Source organism: Chiloscyllium punctatum, chromosome 10 (assembly GCF_047496795.1).
Source record: "Chiloscyllium punctatum isolate Juve2018m chromosome 10, sChiPun1.3, whole genome shotgun sequence".
Lineage (NCBI taxonomy): Eukaryota > Metazoa > Chordata > Chondrichthyes > Orectolobiformes > Hemiscylliidae > Chiloscyllium > Chiloscyllium punctatum.
In genome coordinates, this window is record NC_092748.1 from 97,931,408 (window position 1) to 97,948,027 (window position 16,620).

A 16,620-nucleotide genomic window follows, 5' to 3' on the forward strand; every position below is an offset into this window, starting at 1 on the left:
TATTTAAATGTATGTGGTCTGGCAACCTTTTGTCCTACATGTCTGCTGTAAAGGTTGAAAATGGACCATCTTTTCGGTGATTTCAATTTTGGAAATAAATTGTTTTCATGGCATCATTTACAATAATACCGTGAAATAGTTCAGAAGCAGTGAAATTTGCAAACAAAATAAGGTCCCCTCTTTAGAATACAGGGATTGGAATTCATACCTACACAGCCCAAAAAACATGATACTTGTTCTTGGACTTTGGGGATGGGGAAACAGAAAACCACAAAGTTGAAGTAGATGTGCTTATAATTCTAATGTCTTACACAGTGACTGCATTGTCTCAGCTGAGCTATGGTAAATCAGCTGCCAACCCTGTCTACATGCATCCTCCAAGAGACTAAACTAGAATAAAGGGGAAATAAATACGGAATTGTTAATTAGAGAACCATCACACATGTAACCATCACTCTCATTTTAATTAAAATGTTCGTTAATTATAGCACATCTGAAACCACTTAAAATAACAATTGTTCACATTACAATTGGAGTACTGTTGTACTCCAGCAACTGCAGTCTTAGCAACTACAATGACCTCACAGCTATTAAACAGTTAGGAAATAACGTCTGGAGACCAGATGTTGGAGCACAACGTAATTTACTGGAAGCTACATCTATTTGAGACTATTACAGCACTAAACATTTACTAGAACACCCTCAAACCTTGAGGTACGACTGTTACCATGCTTTTGACATTCTTTTTTTTTGTTTTACTATGGCATGAGACAGTCACCTGGGGGCTGAAGAATGGAGTACTGCACAACTCAATATGGTTAGGTAAGGCTGTGGTTGTTTCCTGCGTTATATCTCCTATTTTGTTTTAAAAATGACAAATTAATTTCAGCACAGAGCATGATCTTTATTTCATCTGATGCTCTAAAACAGGAGGAAGATTGTTATTTCATTTGGTGCTGTAAAATTGGGTTTTAATTTCTTAACATGAACCTTTTGGCTCATTTGTTGTTGATGTTCAAACTACTGAGAATCTGCGACTGGCATATCTTTTGATGCTTCAAAATTCTGTAATCTACCAAAATATATGTGCCTCTTATTGGGGTCCAAACTATTATCTTTTAGATGATCAACTCATTTTTGTATAACTCATTGATTGTCTGAAAGATTTCTTTAATTTTTAAAGTTCATGTCAAAAAATCACAAACATTATATGTGAATAAATAGACGGAATTACACTATACTGTAAAATATACTGTTTCACCAAAATGTAAATAGAGGCTTAAGGGTTGATCTCAGTAGTACTTTGGCTCAGGGAATGTTTAAAGAAAAAGTGTTCCCATTCTTTGTTTAAAATGGAAATAGGTGAATATAGCAAGAAATACTTTGGGAATTGGTGGATACATTTACAAAAGACCTCCTTAAATGCTGTAAAATTTTACAATCTCCAAAAGTCCTAGCTAGAAAGTGTGCCGTTGGTGGATATTGAGTAAGAATAGTGTCTGTGATTTCTGTGATCCTTATCACTACCAAACAGTTATCACACTCACTTTCAGTCTCATACAAAGAATAGTTTCACAGCTCATAAATCTTTGGTTCAGAGAATGCTTAAATTACAAGAAGAGACCATGTGTGTGTGCCTGCAAGAGCAGTTTTATTTGCCCCATTCTCTAATCTTTCACTTTAGCCCCTCAACCTTTTTCTTGTTAGGTGCTTACCTCAAAGCCTAAACTGAATCTACCTTCACCACACTCTCAGGCAGATCCAAATCACTTAGTCCATAAAATAAGATTTCCTCATTCGTTGCCTTTTTGGGCCGGACCAGGGCTTGGGTGGAACTTGGGGGGGAGGGGGCGGGGGGGTGAAGTGAGTCACCTTATGTCCATTTCCTTGAGTTTTCAACTCTTTTACCAACAATAAGAGTTTCTCCCTATTGACTCTGGCTAGACCCTTCAGGACTTTCACGCCTTTATCTAATCTCTTTTCACCCCCTATTCTTGGAAAATAACCACAGCTTCTCCAGTCTATCCACTTACTTGAAATCCTCCCTGACACCATTTTTTGTATATCTTTTCGGCATCTTCTCCAAAGTCCTCACATCCTTCCTGAAGAGTGGCACTCAGAATTGGACACAATACACCAGATAAGATTGAACGAGAGTTTTGTAAAGGTTCCTTATAACTTCTTTTCATTTGTATTCTGTGACTGTATTTATAAAGTTCTGGATTCTATATGATGTTTTAACAACTTTCAAAAGTTGTCCTATTACCTTCCCTGATTTGCAGACATATACCCCCAGGTTCCAGCACTCCTTTAGAATTGTACCCTTTATGATAGGAAGCCAGTTCTTCAATTGGTGTGGTGCAGATTAATGCCATTGCATGAGTTTAATTCCTCATTCTGTCCGAGATATCTCCCTACCTTATCCCATGGTATCATCGTCTAAATAAGGCATGATTAGCAATGCTTGGTACACTGTAGTGAAGGATGAAAGCAGAGGAACTCCCTGTACCGGTCATGCACTACAGTTGCCAAGCTGCACAGACGTTCGGATCCTCCTTGCATCTGGTATCATGCAAAGTCAGCAGAGAGACAAGAGAGTGTAGCAGCTTACCATTCCTGCAATTACGTCTGAGGGTAGGTTAGATGAAAAAGTGTGACATTTGAAATCACTTGCAGTTTTGGCAAGGAGTCTATCACCATTACTTTCATTTATTTTAAACTCCATTTCCTCACTCTTCTCACTACACTAAATGTCATCTGGCATTCATTCCATCAGCCTGTCTGTGTCCTTTTGAACTCTTATTATTTTCACAGTACTTCCAAGGTTTGCGTTAACTGCACATGAGGAACAAAATTCAAATGAAAAGATTGCTCTTCAGCAGCAAATTAATAAAGATGTTCCTTTCTAAACATTTAGTGTTTATTGGTGATGGAAAACCAAAAAGATACAAAGCTGTTGTGATGCATTCACAAACCAGATTTTCACATCTGTACACACATACATTCCACTCTCTTTCTTGTCTTGTGAAATAATTCTCTCATTAGAACAGGGGAGCAAAGTGGAAAGGGTGATCATAATCTGTTCATTCACTTTTTGTTTGATTATTTGGGTATTGGCAATTCTTCAATATTGACTTTATGTTTTAAGAAACAAAATACTACAGGTTGACAATGTGATTTTAACTGTTTTTATGTTTCATATTCAGTTCATTTGACTAAAGCTTTTAGATAATAAAATCCAGGAGCAAAATTAGGCCATTTGGCTTGTTGAATTTGCCCCACATTTCAATCATGGTTGATACGTTTCACAACTCCACTCTTTTACCTTTCCCTTATAACTCTTGATCCCATTACTAATCAAGAGCCAATCTATCTCTGTCTTAAATACTCTCAATTACTTGGCCTTCACTGTCTTCTGTGGCAATGAGTTTCACAGATTTATCACCCTCTGACTGAAGAAATTCCTCCTCATCTCAGTTCTAAAGGGCTGTCCCTTTACTTTGATGCTGTGCCCTTGGGTTCCGGTCTCTCCTACCAATGGAAATATCTTCTCCATGATCATTCTGTCCAGGCCTCTCAATATTCTGTAAGTGTCAATGAGATCTCCCTCATCCTTCTAATCTCCACTGAGTACAGACCCAAAGTCCACAACCGCCTCTCAGTTGACAAGCCCTTCATCCCCAGGATCATTCTTGTGAATGTCCTCTGGATTCTCTCCAATGCCAGTATATCCTTCTTTTGAAACAGACCCCAAAGCTGCTCAAAATGTTCTAAATGTGGTCTTACCAGAGCCTTATGTAACCTCAGCATTTCATCTCTGTTCTAGTATTCTTGTCTTCTTGAAATGAATGCTAATGTTGCATTTGCATTCCTAACTTCCAATTAAGACAATTCTGAGCTAGGATTGTGAAGTCCCTTTATGCTTCAGACTTCTGAAACCTTTCCCAATTTACAAAATTGTCCGCGCCTTTATTCTTCCTAACATAGTGCATAATCTCACACTTTACTACACTGTATTTCATCTGCCATTTCTTTTCTCAATGTCCTAGCCTGGCCTCAACACTACCTGCCCCTTCATATATCTTTGTGTCATCTGCAAATTCAGCAACAATGCCTTCAGTTCCTTCACCTAGATCATTAATGCATAATGTGAATCATTGTCATCTCAACACTGACCCCTGCAAAACTCCACTAGTGACCAGCTGCTATCCCAAAAAAGATCCCTTTATTCCCACTCTCTGTCTTCTGCCAGTCAACCAATCCTCTATCCATGCCAGTAGCTTTCCCCTCACACTGTGGGCTCTTCTTTTATTTTGCAGCCTCCTGCATGGCATCTTGTCAAAGGCCTTCTGGAAATCCAAACAGATCACAACCACTGGCTCTCCTTTACCTAACTTTCTTTTTATCTCTTCAAAGAACTGTGACAGATTTGTCAGGCATGGTGTCCCCTTGACGAAGCCATGCTGACTCAACCGTATTTTACTACACACTTCCAAAACCTCCACAATCTCATCCTTAATAATGGACTGTAAAATGTTACCAATGAATGAGGTCAGGCTAAGCAGCCCATAATTTTGTGTCTTCTGCCTCCCTTTCTCCTTAAACAGAGGTGCAATATTAGTTATTTTCCAGTCCTATGAGACTGTCCCTGACTCCAGTATTTTTTTCCCTAGATGATCACCATCAACAATTCAACAATCTTCTCAGCTATCTCCTTCAGAAATCTAGAGTGTTCTCTATCCAGTTCGGGTGATTTATCCATCTTCAGTCCTTTCAGCTTCCCCAGCACCTTCTCCTCAGCCTTTGGTCACCACACTCACCTCTGCCCAGATTCTTTTGAATTTCTGCTATGCTATTGCGGTCTTTCACCATGAACACTGATGCAAAGTATCTATTCACTTGCCCGCCATTTCTTTGTACCCTATTACTTTCTCCAGTCTCATTTTCTAGCAGTCTAATATTCACTTCTGTCTCTCTCTTACTTATTACATATTCAAATAAAAACCTCTTGCTATCTTCTTTTATTTTATTAGCTAGCTCACCCTCATACTTCATCTTCTGTCCCCTTATTGTTTCTTTTGTTGTCCTCTGCTGGTTTTTAAAGGCTTCCCAATAACTTTTCTTCCTTGGGATGATTTTCTGCTGTCCCTCCCAAATTAACCTTAAAAGCTCCTTCCATTGTTGCTCCACCATTTTCCCTTCTAGGCTCCCTTTCCAATCAACTCTGGCCAGTTGCTCCCTCATGTAATTGTCGTTACCTTTACTCAATTGCAATATATCTGATTCAAGCTTCTCTTTCTCAAACCGCAGTGTGAATCTGTTATATTATGGTCACTGCACCCGAGGAGTTCCTTCACCGAATCAACTCTGCTTCAATGAACATCATAAAATCCAGAATTGCCTGTTCTATAGTGCTCTACAACAAGCTGGTCCAAGAGGTTTCTTGTGCAGTTGCTCAACTTTATCCACACAGATTCTATAACTTCCAACTCTATATCACCAATTGCTATCGAATTATTTTAACTTCTTACTAATAGTGCAAACCCATCCCCCTACCCATCTTCAAGAAAGCATAGCCTTGAATATTTTGTTCTGAGCCCTGATACCCTTGCAGTCCATATGTCTGAGATGCCCACAACATTGTACCAGTCAATTTCAATCTGCGCTACAAGCTCATTTACCTTGTTTGTATACTGTATGCATTTACGTACAACATCTTCAGACTTGTGTTGACAGCCTCCTTTCTCATAGTTGTCCCCTTATCCGCTGTGCCTGAAGCTCTCCTGAGCTTCTTCATACTCCCTGTCCTAATACTTGTTGTGGAAACTATGATAACTTCTGCTGAGCTTTCCCCTTCTAAGTATTTCCATTAGTTTCCATTTAAGTGAACCCAATAAAGTCCTACCCACAGTCCTAGTTATGAGATTCACCAGGACTCTGGTCCAAGTAAGATTCAAGTAAAGCCTGTCCCATTGAAATCATTCCTTCTAACCCCTGTACTTATGCCATTGCCCCATGAGTTTGAATCATTTCTCCCACACCAACCCTTAAGCCACACGTTTATCTCTTTAATTTTGTTGACCCTGTGCCAATTAGCTCATGGCTCAAGTAGTAATCTGGAGATTATTACCTTTTTAGCACTACTTCTTAATTTAGTCCCTAACTGCTCAAAATTCCCTCAGCAGACCCTCTTTCCTCTTTGTACCTTGTATCGTTGGTCCCAATGTGGGACATGACAACTAAATCTTTCCCCTCCGGCTCCAAATTTCTCTGAAGCCCAAATGAAATATCCTGATGCGAGCACCAGGTAGGCAAAACAGCTTTTGGGATTCTCCATCCTGGCCACAGAGAATAGTGTCTATTCCCCTGACTATACTGTCGCCAGTTACAACCACATTTCTGTTGTCTCCTCCCTCTTGGATGGCTTGCAGTACCATGGTGCTATGATGGTTTGCTAATCCTTCCTGCAGGCCTTGCTCTCATTCATGTGGGAAGGAAGAATCGCAAATCTCTTGGACAAGCTCAGGGGCTGAAGTTCTTTCAGCACTACCTTGTGGATCACTCTATCTGCCTTGCTCATAATCACATCCTTTTGTGCCTGATCATTGACCAAATTTGAGGAGGTTAATCTCAGGGATGTGACTGCCTCCTGAAACACAACTTCCAAGTAATTCTCCCCCTCTCTGATGTGTCTCAGTGTTTGAAGCTCAGACTTCAACTCATCAAATCTGAGGTAGAGTCCCTCAAGCAACCAACACTTGCTACTGATGTTGTCACTATGCAATACAATGAAGTCTATCAGCTCCCACATCATGAAGTACAATACATAGCCTGGCCCTGCATCTTTACTTTATTTAGTTTTTTAATTTATCTTTTTAAAATCCTGCTTGCCTTTTAGTTTGTAACCTATAAATATTTCCCGATTTACCTTCAACGTGAAAGTAACCTACAATAGATGATCAAATTAGCAGCCATTTCCAACCAATGAACTTACAGTTTTGTCACTCTTTCTTTTGTGCTGGACCCCATTCCGAGGCTTCAATTTATCCAGTAAAAAGACCTAACAAACTAAGAACTAAAATAGCAAACAAAACCACCTCGTCCCCTCTGCACCAAATTCCCACACTGCTCCAAATTTGCCAAACTAAATATTAACACAGGCCATGTCTCATTCCAGAAGTGATCTCTCCACCTTGACCATGTGCAGACTACTGGTCATGCACATTTAATAAGCCTTCTCTTAAATAGAGCTGAACAAAGCTAAGATGACTCGCAATAGTTAAGCTTCAATAAATAACCAACGCATGTTGAGGCCCCATTCAGGCTTTCAGTAATTGACTTATAACTGTTCATCAGTCAGCTGAGTCAGCTACTTTATTAAACTTTTAACTAGACTACTTAGTTTTAAACTTTTAAAATGGAGAAACATTTAGCTGTTCCATTCCTATGCTGCCTCCAAGTCCCTCAAACTATATATTCATTCAGGTTGTGTCTCACTCTAGTTGTGGTCTCTCGTTCCTGAGCATAGATAGCTTACTCTTGACGAATATTATTTCTTCATACTAAGATTCACTTTTTAGTGAAACACTCCAACCATTTTTATGACATGGGAATATGAACCCATTCAAAAACATGTTTTTTTGTGTTCTGACTCAAGTTTTTCCAGACTATTCCCCTTACAATGAACAATAATTTGACCCTTGGTCTCCAAAATCTGGGTTTCCACCATTCCCAAGGAAGTTAAAATTATTTGTTTTAAAAGTTTCATTAAGTGTGTCACACAGTAGATACAACCACAGCCCTCTGTGTCCTTGTCTATTTTATCTGTAATATTATGAGTCATATCCCCTCATATTGCAATATTTAATTTAATAGAAAAGTAGCACCACAACTTCTATTTTAAAATTATCTTGTGTTTAACATTTTTATTCATATGCCCATCTACTTATTCTGAACTATAAAAGTATTTGTTGCTTCATTTCCACAGCAATAAAACAAAATGACAGAAATAGGAAACAAAAGCAAGCTTATCTTTTTATATATTGGATATAAAATAGACAGGCAAGAAGCTGGAAGAGCACAGCAAGCCAGGCAGCATCAGGAGGTGGAGAAGTCAACATTTCAGGTGTAACCCTTCTCCAGTCCTGAAGAAGGATTACACCTGAAATGTCGACTTCTCCACCTCCTGACTCTACCCGGCTTGCTGTGTCTTCCAGCTTCTTGCCTGTCTATTTTAGATTCCAGCATCTGCAGTTTTTTTTTGTCTTTTTATATATTGGAAACTAAACTGAAAGGTTTGACTTCTCAATGCATAGAAAGTAGATTGTACAGAATTTTTCAAAACTGATGTATTGTTTTGTCATGTAATTACAGAACAAGCAGCTGGTGTTTATCACAGAGAGTCGCGCAAAGGAAAATATCAGCTCACCTTGAAAGAAGCTAAAGTGGTCTGTAATTTTGAAGGAGGCACCCTTGCAACGTATAAACAATTAGAGTTAGCTCAGCGTATAGGTAGGAAAGAGTCTGTGCATTTACCATTTTGGATGAAATGTTATTAAGTTAAACATGTGATTGGCACAGTGTTATTAATTGCACAATGAGCAGTGACTTTTATGAATGTGATATTGCTTTTTTTCTGTGAAAGAGCAGAACTGAAGAACTTCACTGTGGAAATAATACCAGATTCCTGTTGCATAATCATGATAGTAATGATAAAGACATGCATCACTTACATGAACCACTTATTCATCAAATTCCTAGAATTAATTTTCCCTAGGAAAATAAAGGAATAACTTTCCATGATTGCAACACTTTAGATTGGTTCTGAGGTTGAAAGCAGCTCACTGTCACTGGACAAACCATTTTATATTACAAACATGTTTTGAACTAAAATAATATCTGCTTTATAGTTAAAAATTAGCCCAATGACAAGAGAAACTTTCTGTTGAAGAATTATTGATCTGAAATGGAAATTTTATTTCAGTCCGAAGATCCTGCCTGACCTGCTGGGCATTTTTCTTTTGTCCTTATTCAAGAGAAATTTTATGACCTAAAATGAGCTTTAAAGTGTTAAACAATCCATCCAAGGCAATTGAGTAAACAATTTTAAACTGCTTACTTTTACTTATTTGGTTTTTTTCTTTTTCCTCATTCTGTTTCCTAATTATTATCCTGGAATTGTACGCCTGACAAACCTGTTTTTTTAAAACTATCCTCGTATTTATTTAAATATTTTCCTTCTGTTTGGCTGGTCTCTCAAATCGAAGGCATTATAAAATTGTAATACAAATGGCTGAAAGTCACAGGATTCTTTTCTGTTAGTCTTGATTCAGAGATTCAAAGCTTCAGAGGGACAGTGAAAACTGGTAGGGTCAAATAGCCTATATGACACGGATTCTATATGAATACTATTTGCCTTCTTTGTCCCCACACCTTTACACATTGTTTCTATTCAACTAATCAGCTAATTAATGCCCAAATTGAATCTGCCTCGATGAGACTTCCAGACTGTGCATAACAAACTCGAACATTGTGTGAATAAGTTTTCTATCAATTCACATTTGCCAAATTTATATATCACATCAAATCTGTGCCAGTATATTCTCAATCCTTTTACAAGCAGGGGCAGTTTCTCCCTACCTACTCTATCCACACCTCTCTTCATTTTGAAAGCTTTGCCCAGATCTCCTTTTAAACCTCTTCTCACCAAAGAGAATTTTCCAGATCTCTCCAATCTATCCTCATAACTGAAATTTCTCATTCCTGGAACTATTTTCATAAATTTCTATTACATTCTCTCCAATGTGTTAACATCCTTTTTTTTTAGTATGGTTTCCAGAATTGTACACAACACGCTAGTTGATGTGTAACAAGTGTCTTGCATCATTTTTACCTAACCTCTAAATTAGCTTAATATACTTAAATTATATATCCCCATATATTAAAGAATCTTAAACAACTAGTTGTACTTATATAAAAGCAAAATATGCAGATGCTAGGAATCTGAAAAAAACAGAGAGTCACTGGAAAAACTTAGCAGATCTGGCAGCATCGATGAAAACAGAAACAGAGTTAACAGCTTCTAAGTTACGAAGAAGAATAAGATTAGACTTGAAACATTAATTCTGTTCCTCTCTCCACAGATGCAACCAGACCTACTGGGTTTCGTCAGCATTCATTTCTATTCAACTAATATTGTAGGAGAATATTGTAGAGAAGAAGCATGAGATACAAGATACTAGACTAGAAAGGATAGAGGTTAGTAAGGAAGAGGTGTTCTCAATTCTCAAAGGACTGAAAGTAGACAAGTCCCCTAGGCCAGATGGGATTTATCCGAAGATTCTCTGAGAAGCTAGGGAGGTGGTGTTGGAGCTTTTGGCTTTGATCTAGGAGTCGTAATTGTCTACAGGTTTAGTACCGGAGGACTGGAGGATTGCAAATGTCGTGCCCTTGTTCAAGAAGGGCAGTAGAGATGACCCAGGTAATTATAGACCAGTGAGTCTTATGTTTGTTGCAGGAAAAGTTTTGGAAAGGATTATAAGAGATAGGATTTATAATCATCTAGAAAGCAACAATTTGATTGCAGATAGTCAACATGTTTTCATCAAGGCTGAAAATGTGTTGCTGGAAAAGCGCAGCAGGTCAGGCAGCATTCAAGGAACAGGAGAATCGATGTTTCGGGCATAAGCCCTTCTTCAGGAATGAGGAAAGTGTGTCCAGCAGGCTAAGATAAAAGGTAGGGAGGAGGGACTTGGGGGAGGGGCGTTGGAAATGTGATAGGTGGAAGGAGGTCAAGGTGAGGGTGATAGGCCGGAGTGGGGTGGGGGCAGAGAGGTCAGGAAGAAGATTGCAGGTTAGGAAGGCTGTGCTGAGTTCGAGGGATTTGACTGAGACAAGGTGGGGGGAGGAGAAATGAGGAAACTGGAGAAATCTGAGTTCATCCCTTGTGGTTGGAGGGTTCCTAGGCGGAAGATGAGGCGCTCTTCCTCCAACCGTCATGTTGCTATGGTCTGGCGATGGAGGGGTCCAAGGACCTGCATGTCCTTGGTGGAGTGGGAGATGGAGTTGAAGTGTTGAGCTACAGGGTGGTTGGGTTGGTTGGCCCGGGTGTCCCAGAGGTGTTCTCTGAAACGTTCCGCAAGTGCAGGTCATGTCTCATAAACCTCATTGAGTTTTTTGAGAAGATGACCAAGCATGTGGATGAGGGTAGGGCAGTTGATGTGGTGTACATGAACTTCAGTAAAGCCCTTGATAAGGTTCGACATGATATGCTGTTGGAGAAAATGCAGAGGCATGGGATTGAGGGTGATTTAGCAGTTTGGATTAGAAATTGGCTTTCTGTAAGAAGGTGGTTGATGGAAAATATTCAGTCTGGAGTCCGGTTACTAGTGGTGAGCCACAAGGATCTGTTTTGGGAACACTGCTGTTTGTTATTTTTATAAATGACTTGGACGCAGGCACAGATGGATGGGTTAGTAGGTTTGCAGATGACACTAATGTCGGTGGAGTAGTGGACAGTGTGGAAAAATGTTGCAAGTTGCAGGGGGATTTGGATAAACTGCAGAATTGGGCTGAGAGGTGGCAAATGGAGTTCAATGCAGCTAAATGTGAGGTGATTCACTTTGAGAAGAATAACAGGAAGACAGAATACTGGGTAAATGGAAAGATTTTTGGTAGTGTGAATGTGTAGAAGGATCTTGGAATCCATCTACATAGATCCCTGAAAGTTGCCACCCAGGTTGATAGTGCTGTTAAGAAGGCATACGGTGTGTTAGGTTTTATTGGTAGAGCAATCTAGTTCCGGAGCAATAATGTCATGCTGCAACTATACAAAATGCTAGTGCAGCCCCACTTGGAATATTGTGTACAGTTCTGATCGCGCTATTACAGGAAGGATGTGGAAGCATTGGAAAAGATGCAGAGAAGAATTATCGGGATGTTGTCTTGTCTGGAGGGAAGGTCTTATGATGAAAGGTTGAGAGACTTGGGTTTGTTCTCATTGGAACGATTGACAAGGATGTTGCCAGGGTTCGAGGATTTGAGCTATAGGGAGAAGCTGAACAGGCTGGGGCGTTTTTTTCCCTGGAGCGTCGGAACCTTACAGAGGTTTACAAAATTATGAGGGGCATGGATAGGATAAATAGACAAAGTCTTTTCCCTGGGATCAGGGAGTCCAGAACTAGAGGGCATAGGTTTAGGGTGAGAGGGGAAATATATAAAAGAGACCTCAGGGGCAACTTTTTCATGCAGAGGGTGGTACATCTATGGAATGAGCTGCCAGATAAAGTGGTGGAGGCTGGTACAATTGCAACATTTAAAAGACATTTGGATGGGTATATGAATAGGAAGGGTTTGGAGGGATATGGGCTGGGTGCTGGCAGGTGGGACTAGATTGGGTTGGGATATCTGGTCGGCATGGACAGGTTGGACCGAAGGGTCTGTTTCCATGCTGTCCATCTCTAGGACTCTATGACTCTAAGACTAATAAGGGATTTTATAGAGACATACAAGATGATCAGATGATTAGATAGACAGTGAAAGTCTTTTTCCTAGGATGATGACGTCAGCTTGTACAAGGGGGCATAGCTACAAATTGAGGGGTGATAGATTTAAGACAGATGTCAGAGGCAGGTTCTTTACTCAGAGAGTGGCAAGGGCATGGAATGCCCTGCCTGCCAATGTAGTTAACTCAGCCACATTAGGGAGACTTAAACAATCCTTGGAGAAGCGCATGGATGATGATGGGATAGCGTAAGGGGTTGGGCTTAGATTAGTTCACAGGTCGGTGCAACATTGAGGACCGAAGGGCATGTTCTGCGCTATATTGTTCTCTGTTCTTTGTGTTTTTACTTTTACTTGTACTGCGTGCCCTTATTTATAAAGCCCATGCTTTATTAATTACTCTCTCTACCTATCCTACTGCTTTCTGTGCAATCCTCTCTGCTCCTGCATCCCTTAAGCCTCTATTTCATATTGTTTGCCCACATATACCTATCAAAATACATCACCTCACATTTATGAGTTAATTGGTAAATTTGCAATTTTGAATTAACTTTATGCACAATAATTTGCAATTTTGTGGGATGGTACAGTAAAAGACAGTGGTCTGAAAGACAGTTTTTAAAGTATAAGATGCAAATAATCTGATCTGGTACCTCATGGTAGCCTGCATTAAATAAATTAACTGAAAGCTCACTTATTTAAAAAAGGGAAGGTACAGTTATTTTTCATACTTTTGGTGTATCCTCATTATGTATCTCATTAGCAAGTCTTAGGAACACTTTGTTTTGCCTGATAATGAACAGTTATGTGTAATTGGCACGGATTTTCTTGACAGGCTATTTTTACTGCCCCACACAAAGGCTACAGCTGGGGTTGTGGAGACATTGCAGAGAGAAGCAGTGAGCATTTCTTTTTAGCACAAGGTGTAACCTATGAGGTAAGGCAGACAACTATCGGCTTCCCATATTTTGAAAGTTAGAGACCTGAAGGTTTATGTCAGTAGATTCACTGACATACCTGCATTCAATACCCACCAGGTAGCCTCCAGGTCAGTGCGACAAAATAATTCCTGCATAGTTTGACAATAGCTTTGTTTCACTGTGGCATTCGTAAAATAAAAAATCGGTTTTGAAAATTACTCTAACAACTTTCCTCTAAAAAGAAGGAACTATTTCCTTGTGATGCAGTCATATCTTTATTTGTTAGTTTTAAAATTATTTTTCTAACAAGTAGGACTTATATGTAAATTGTTAGAATACTGTATAACTATCAAGAGTGGGGGTTGGCAAATTTCTCACAAAATAACTAGGTACTGACTAATAGGATCAAAAAATAAATATAACAGCAATTATGGAATAAAGCAATATCAGGCAATATTATATTTTATGCAAAATGCAAAATGTTATTCATTCCTTTTATATTAATGATTCCATGATTCTATACTTCACACTAGAGCTAATGAATTGCAACAATTCTTTCACATAACAACTGCATGCATTTATACATCCCTTCTACTGCAGGAACATTTTAAATGTAAGTTGGAGAATATTCCATCATACTGCTGACTTTTTCCTTCCAGATTGTGGACATCTGTGCAGAGTCAGGAGTTATGGCTTGTGGAATTTCCAGCTTCTGACCTTCTCTTATAGTCACGGTATTTATATAGCTGGCCCACTTAATTTCCTGGTCAATGGTAACCTTCAAAATGATGACAGTGGAGGGCATGAAGATGGCAATATCATTGAATTCCAAAGGAATGTGACTAGATTACTTAGAGCGTGGAAACAAGTTCACATCGACCCGTCGAAGCGCAACCCACTCAGACCCATTCCCCTACATTTACCCCTTCACCTAACACTACAGGCAATTTAGCATGGCCAATTCACCTAACCTGCACATTTTTGGATTGTGGGGGGAAACCGGAGCACCTGGAGGAAACCCACGCAGACACGGAGAGAATGTGCAAACTCCACACAGAGAGTCGCCTAAGGCGGCAAATAAACCCAGGTCTCTGGCGCTGTGAGGCAACAGTTGGATAGGAACAGAAGTAGATGAGAGGGGTTTTTCTCAATGAGGGACTCTTTTTATTCATGAAATGGATTCAGGCATCAATGGGTAGGCCAGCATTTAATGCCCATCCATTTAGGGCAGCACGGTGGCACAGTGGTTAGCACTGCTGCCTCAGAGCGCCAGAGACCTGGGTTCAATTCCTGCCTCAGGCGACTGACTGTGTGGAGTTTGCACATTCTTCTCCGTGTCTGCGTGGGTTTCCTCCAGGTGCTCTGGTTTCCTCCCACAGTCCAAAGATGTGCAGGTCAGGTGAATTGGCCATGGTAAATTGCCCGTAGTGTTAGGTAAGGGGTAGATGTAGGGGTATGGGTGGGTTGCGCTTCGGCGGGGCGGTGTGAACTTGTTGGGCCGAAGGGCCTGTTTCCACACTGTAAGTAATCTAATCCTAATAGCTATAGGTTTGGAGTCACATGTAGGCTAGTCCAAGTAAGGAAGGCAGTAAGGGGTGGCACGGTTGCACAGTGGTTAGCACTGCGGCCTCACAGCGCCAGAGACCCAGGTTCAATTCCTGCCTCAGGTGACTGTCTGTGTGGAGTTTGCACATTCTCTCAGTGTCTGCGTGGGTGTCCTCCGGGTGCTCCGGTTTCCTCCCACAATCCAAAAATGTGCAGTTTAGATTAATTGGCCATGCTAAATTACCCCTAGTGTTAAGTGAAGGGGTAAAAGTAGGGGAATGGGTCTGGGTGAGATGACACTTGGAATATTGTGTCCAATTCTGGTCGCCCTACTATAGAAAAGATACAGAGGCTTTGGAGAGGGGGCAAAGAAGGTTTACCAGGATGCTGCCTGGACTGGAGGGCTTGCCTTATGAAGAAAGGTTGAATACGCTCAGACTTTTTTCTCTAGAGAGAAGGAGGAACAGAGGATACCTGATCGAGGTATACATGATAATGAAAGGAATAGATAGGGTCGATAGCCAGAGACTTTTTCCCAGGGCAAGATTGACTGTTACAAGGAGTCATAGTTTTAAGATATTAGGAGAAAGGTATAAAGGGACGTCAGCGGAAGGTTCTTTCTGCAGAGAGTTGTGAATGCATGGAATGCGTTGCCAGTAGTGGTGGTGGAAGCAGAGTCATTAGGGACATTTAAGTGACTGCTGAACATGCACATGAATAGCAGTGAGTTGAGGGGTGCGTAGGTTATTGTATTTTATATTAGGATTAAACCTCGGCACAACATCGTGGGCCAAAGGGCCTGTTCTGTGCTGTACTTTTCTATGATGGATTTTTATGGCAATTGACAGTGGTACATAGTCACCATCCAGGCAAGGTGGATAAGTTAGGATTGGGGCTTTATTCTGAATTTTTTTATGTTGAATTCAAATTTCATAATCTGATGTGGCACAATACGAACCCATGCCCTCATGCCATTTACTGGGCGTTCTGGGTTGCTAGACCATTGCTGTCTCATTTTATGAAGGAGGATCATGCAGGCAAATGTGCCAAAGGTTGTACATATGTCAAGAAGATGCCGTATACATCTTACTTTGTCATCAAATAGAATGTCATGGCACAGTAAAATGTTCCACAGGAATGTTAATAATCAAAATTTGGCTCCAACAAGATCTGACAAAAAATGACTCAAAAAGATCAGACCAAACACAAACTCGTATTCAAACTTCAGCTGAAATATTTAAAGGGACTTATTTTACATATACAGGTTTTTTTTATTTCTCCGCAATATTTTCATTGAGCATTGTTGTGAATTTAATTTACTTCTGTTGAAAACAAACACATCAATCCCCAGAGTTTATAATTGATTTCACACCTCTTGCTGAAATTCACTACAAGACATTTCTAAGGAATCTACAAAGCCTTAATTCTGGATTGTGGTCATTTCAGACTTGAAATCGGGTTGTAGGAAGTCAAGTGAGAATGAAAATAAAACACGAAGAAGCCCTACATCAAAGTAGAATGTGGGAATGTTTGTAATATGTCAACTTACATTAACAATTTCCATTGTAAATTATTAATTTAACTCATCACAGAATCACAAGATGATACAGCACAGAGGTAAATCATTTGGTCCATTGTAGCTGTGTCAGCCCTT

General features: G+C 40.0%; 1 protein-coding gene across 1 annotated transcript in view; it reads left to right on the forward strand.

Moving 5' to 3' along the window:
• Positions 1-575: 575 nt before the first annotated feature.
• tnfaip6 (tumor necrosis factor, alpha-induced protein 6) overlaps positions 576-16,620 on the forward strand; it is a 54,728-nt gene continuing 38,683 nt past the window's right edge. Inside the window, exons 1-2 of the mRNA XM_072579796.1 lie at positions 576-822; positions 8,374-8,511. Coding sequence (XP_072435897.1) covers positions 729-822; positions 8,374-8,511 — 232 coding nt within the window. The 5' untranslated portion in view covers positions 576-728. The remainder of the gene's footprint in view (positions 823-8,373; positions 8,512-16,620) is intronic.